Source organism: Ylistrum balloti, unplaced genomic scaffold (assembly GCF_031769215.1).
Source record: "Ylistrum balloti isolate Yb309-2 unplaced genomic scaffold, AGI_CSIRO_Ybal_v1 Utg369742, whole genome shotgun sequence".
NCBI lineage: Eukaryota > Metazoa > Mollusca > Bivalvia > Pectinida > Pectinidae > Ylistrum > Ylistrum balloti.
Genome location: NW_026781951.1, coordinates 1330123 through 1336518, shown reverse-complemented (window position 1 = coordinate 1336518; position 6396 = coordinate 1330123). Strand labels below are relative to the sequence as shown.

The 6396-nt window shown below is 37.9% G+C and overlaps 1 protein-coding gene across 1 annotated transcript; it reads right to left on the bottom strand.

Moving 5' to 3' along the window:
- Positions 1–2453: 2453 nt before the first annotated feature.
- Positions 2454–6396, bottom strand: LOC132543158 (uncharacterized). Its single transcript, XM_060206628.1, has 2 exons — positions 6229–6396; positions 2454–2669 (listed from the first exon to the last, which is right to left on the bottom strand). The coding sequence occupies exons 1-2, from the start codon at positions 6394–6396 to the stop codon at positions 2454–2456; spliced, it is 384 nt and encodes a 127-aa protein (XP_060062611.1).

Sequence of the window (6396 nt, the reverse complement as noted above, 5' to 3'; positions counted from 1 at the left end):
GGACAAATGATTGATGATAACATTAATGATTGAGGACAAATGATTGATGATAACATTAATGATGTAAGGACAAATGATTGATGATAACATTAATGATGTAAGGACAAATGATTGATGATAACATTAATGATTGAGGACAAATGATTGATGATAACATTAATGATGTAAGGACAAATGATTGATGATAACATTAATGATTGAGGACAAATGATTGATGATAACATTAATGATGTAAATTTCATCCTGACAAATGATTGATGATAACATTAATGATGTAAGGACAAATGATTGATGATAACATTAATGATGTAAGGACAAATGATTGATGATAACATTAATGATGTAAGGACAAATGACTGACATTGCCAGACAAATTTAAAGGACATCCTGTTATGAATACTGACAATTTCATCCTGTTATGAATACTGACAATTTCATCCTGTTATCAAGGATTCACAATTTCATCCTGTTATATACTGACAATTTCATCACTGTTATGACAAAAAAAAGTCAGCACAATCAAAGCAAGTAATAATTCCATAATAGGGGCATGTTTATGACTTTTTAAACTTATCAGACATCCAACATTACTCAGCTAGGTACTACACATTCATCTGACATCACACATTACTCAGCTAGGTACTACACATTCATCTGACATCACACATTATCAGCTAGGTACAACACACTCAGCTGACATCAAACATTACTCAGCTAGGTACAACACACTCATCTGACATCAAACATTCCTCAGCTAGGAACAACACACTCATCTGACATCAAACATTACTCAGCTAAGTACAACACACTCATCGGACATCAAACATTACCAGGTAGGTACAACACACTCATCTGACATCAAACATTCCTCAGCTAGGTACTACATCACCCCATCAGGTACATGTGTACTTCTCTAACTTAACCATCACCCCATCAGGTACATTTGTACTTCTCTGACCGTACCATCACCCCATCAGGTACATGTGTACTTCTCTGACCGTACCATCACCCCATCAGGTACATGTGTACTTCTCTGACCGTACCATCACCCCATCAGGTATATGTGTTTTTCTTTAACCTTACAATCACCCCATCAGGTACAAGTGTGTTTGAACCCTACACATCATTCCATCATATTCAAGTGTACTTGTCTGTCCCTTACACATCGCTCCCACAAAGTACTTGTGTACTTGTTTGACCTTAGAATCACTCCTTCATGTACGAAGTACTTACCTTGATCCTATTCTATCAAATGACTGGCTCCCTTTGCTTTACCATTGAAGTATACTTGTTTTTTTTTAAATATAAAAAACCTGTTATGAATACTGACAATTTCATTCTGCTATGAATACTGACAATTTCATCATGTTATCATCCTGTTATCATCCTGTTATGAATACTGACAATTTCATCCTACTATGAATACTGACAATTTCATCCTACTATGAATACTGACAATTTCATCCTGTTATCATCCTGTTATGAATACTGACAATTTCATCCTACTATGAATACTGACAATTTCATCCTGTTATCATCCTGTTATGAATACTGACAATTTCATCCTACTATGAATACTGACAATTTCATCCTGTTATCATCCTACTATGAATACTGACAATTTCATCCTGTTATCATCCTGTTATGAATACTGACAATTTCATCCTGTTATCATCCTGTTATGAATACTGACAATTTCATCCTGTTATGAATACTGACAATTTCATCCTGTTATGAATACTGACAATTTCATCCTGTTATGAATACTGACAATTTCATCCTGTTATGAATACTGACAATTTCATCCTGTTATGAATACTGACAATTTCATCCTGTTATCATCCTGTTATGAATACTGACAATTTCATCCTGTTATCATCCTGTTATGAATACTGACAATTTCATCCTGCTATCATCCTGTTATCATCCTGTTATCATCCTGTTATGAATACTGGAATGATGGAAGTATGCATACCTATCAGATTGAACAAAAAAATCTTTTAACAGGAATATTTACAATGCTGTTTGTCTTGGAGAAATTAATTTTATATTGTAATAAGGTCAATTGTAATTTAGATTTTAGCAATACTCTATCCACACATTATAGACAAGCAGCACTGGCTTACAAAAAGTCTATCACAAAACTTTGTAAACACACAGATGAAACAACTTTGATTCCCAGTATCTATATGAATTCCGGAAAAACTTCAATGACTGATATTTTGGCACACATCTCCTTTCAAGTAAATGAAAATATTTTGTGGAAAAAGAAAGTTTAAAGCTTGCAAATAAAAGCAACATAAAACAAAACCTACAATAACATTATTCTATTACCAACTCTAGTTGGAATTTCGTTATTTTGCAACATAAATTAGACAGTTTAACAGTATTTTTTCACACTCTGTCTTCAATGTGTTTGGCACTTTTCTGGAACCTTGCTTTGGAGGGCGGAGTCATATGTTACGTTTGCTGGCCATGCTTTCTGCAAATTCCTTGATATGGGAAGCCTTACAATTTGGGCAGCACTCCAGGTCCATCAGATGGATGTTGTTGGGGTGCATCAGACAGGTTCGTCGAACTCGGCCTTTGAAAGTCATTCCACAGGACCGACAAAGAATCGTCTTTATATCTCTGTTACAGATACATTCCACTTTGTATTCCCCCACCTCCTGTAAAAACAAACACAACCTTTTACTGAGTTCTGTTACCTTGACGATATTTGTAACAACATGTTATTACATAGAGTTTAAACCCACTTAAGCATCAAGACAATTTGTGTACCAAGCATGGCAGGACCCTTCCTTCTTATCATAATATTGAATTCTGTGTGGTCACGCTTGGTTGAAATAAAAAACAATCAACCGGTCATGCCCACAACACAGCTACACTTCTGGAGCACAAGTTATATCCGCGAATAGTTCAAACAAATGATTTTTCAAATAAAAACATTTTTCTGTCATGTGATTGTTCAAAGCAATTCTTTTTTGTTTTACTATAAGTTGGATCATTTGAATACATCAGGAAGTTGTGTATGTTAGACCTAGCTATTGATGCATGTGTTGTAAGGGGAAAATTGTGATGATGAAATGACAAATGTTTAAAATGTTTATGTATAGATATGATCTCGCTATATCACTGGATAACTGAATTAGCTGTTCAGGGGTAGTGCCAGACAGATCCCAAGGTAAATACCTGATATCACCTTCTTTGTTGTAATAATTGGGGATAAGGGAAAATGTTCTTTGTGCAATCAGTATTGCCTGTGGTCAAATTGAGTGGCCAGTTAATGCATCAGCTATTTAGGAATTGTAATCCTCATGACTCCAGATTGAGAAATAATCTATTGTAGAAATATAAGTAATCTATGCAGAAATATATATTAGCATTTAGCAACCCTTAAATATTCAGTTAGCAATCATATCCACTATCTTAATAGCTTGTAAAACCTGTATCTCAATATCACTTACTGAAATAAATTTTACACAAACATCACCCAGTACTCTCAGGACATATCTACACAAACATCTCCCAGAAATCCACAAACATAATTATACAAACATCTCCCAGGACATATCCAGGACATATCTACACAAACATCTCCCAGGACATATCTACACAAACATCTCCCAGGACATATCTACACAAACATCACCCAGGACATATCTACACAAACATCACCCAGGACATATTTACACAAACATCATCCAGGACATATCTACACAAACATCACCCAGGACATATCTACAAAAAACATCTCTTAGGACATATCTACACAAACATCACCCAGGACATATCTACACAAACATCACCCAGGACATATATACACAAACATCACCCAGGACATATTCTACACAAACATCACCCAGGACATATCTACACAAACATCACCCAGGACATATGTCAACAACCATCACCAAGGACATATCTACACAAACATCACCCAGGACATATCTACACAAACATCACCCAGGACATATCTACACAAACATCACCCAGGACATATCTACACAAACATCACCCAGGACATATCTACACAAACATCACCCAGGACATATCTACACAAACATCACCCAGGATATATCTACACAAACATCTCCAAGTACTGATCTACACAATCATCACCCAGGACATATCTACACAAACATCACCCAGGACATATCTACACAAACATCACCCAGGACATATCTCCACAAACACCACCCAGGATATATCTACACAAACATCACCCAGGACATATCTACACAAACATCACCCAGGACATATCTACACAAACATCACCCAGGACATATCTACACAAACATCACCCAGGACATATCTACACAAAGATCACCAAGGACACATCTACACAAACATCTCCCAGGACATATGTCAACAAATATCTCCCAGGACATCTACACAAACATCTCCGAGGACATATCTACACAAACATCTCCCAGGACATATCTACACAAACATCACCCAGGACATATCTACACAAACATCACCCAGGACATATCTACACAAACATCACCCAGGACATATCTACACAAACATCACCCAGGACATATCTACACAAACATCACCCAGGACATATGTCAACAAACATCACCAAGGACATATCTACACAAACATCACCCAGGACATATCTACACAAACATCACCCAGGACATATCTACACAAAAACCTCCAAGGACATATCTACATAAACATCACCCAGAACATATCTACACAAACATCACTCAGGACATACCTACACAAACATCTCCCAGGACATATATACACAAACATCACCCAGGACATATCTACACAAACATCACCCAGGACATATCTACACAAACATCACCCAGGACATATCTACACAAACATCTCCCAGGACATATCTACACAAACATCACCCAGGACATATCTACACAAACATCACCCAGGACATATCTACACAAACATCACCCAGGACATATCTACACAAACATCCATATCTACACAAACATCACCCAGGACATATCTACACAAACATCACCCAGGACATATCTACACAAACATCACCCAGGACATATCTACACAAACATCACCCAGGACATATCTACACAAACATCACCCAGGACATATCTACACAAACATCACCCAGGACATATCTACACAAACATCTCCCAGGACATATCTACACAAACATCACCCAGGACATATCTACACAAACATCACCCAGGACATATCTACACAAACATCACCCAGGACATATCTACACAAACATCACCCAGGACATATCTACACAAACATCACCCAGGACATATCTACACAAACAACACCCAGGACATATCTACACAAACATCACCCAGGACATATCTACACAAACATCACCCAGGACATATCTACACAAACATCACACAAACATCAGGACATATCTACACAAACATCACCCAGGACATATCTACACAAACATCACCCAGGACATATCTACACAAACATCACCCAGGACATATCTACACAAACATCACCCAGGACATATCTACACAAACATCACCCTGGACATATCACACAACATCACCCAGGACATATCTACACAAACATCACCCAGGACATATCACAGACATCACCCAGGACACATCACCCAGGACATATCTACACAAACATCACCCAGGACATATCTACACAAACATCACCCAGGACATATCTACACAAACATCACCCAGGACATATCTACACAAACATCACCCAGGACATATCTACACAAACATCACCCAGGACATATCTACACAAACATCACCCAGGACATATCTACACAAACATCACCCAGGACATATCTACACAAACATCTCCCAGGACATATCTACACAAACATCTCCCAGGACATATCTACACAAACATCACCCAGGACATATCTACACAAACATCACCCAGGACATATCTCCACAAACATCACCCAGGACATTATCTATACAAACATCACCCAGGACATATCTAAACAAACAACGCCTGGGACATAAGTATCTCTCAAGACAGATCTACCCTAACGTAATATGGTTATCTCAAATACCGAAAACCGAAAAAAGTAACTGTTGGGTGCTCATGTCACCAATCTGTTTCTAGGAACAAATGGAACCTATCCAAATCTTCTTAATAAGTGAGGCCTATTTTAAATTCATGCAAACTTGTCCGTAGTCACTATTCCGTTAGCCGTTCAACTGTCGACATTTGAAAACATCAGGACCCTAAATAAAAACTAATTGTGACAATGAGAGCTCATCACTTTACCATAGGCGAACCTGGTCCTGGTTTAGAAGGCGGGGAACGAACGAAAGACATGGCGTTCTTCAGGGCCTTTCCACGGGCAATCGCTGAACTTGTTGGGACGACAGATTCGGATCCATCATGGGTTCTGTCATCTGCGTGAAACACCGGATGGCCGTTGAGAGTTGACAT

Coding starts and splice junctions, on each gene's coding strand:
- LOC132543158 (XM_060206628.1), bottom strand. CDS start 6,396: ATGTCAACTCTCAACGGCCATCCGGTGTTTCACGCAGATGACAGAACC. Junction 2,670..6,228: donor CAGGACCAGGTTCGCCTATG/GTAAAGTGATGA, acceptor TTGTTTTTACAG/GAGGTGGGGGAATACAAAGT.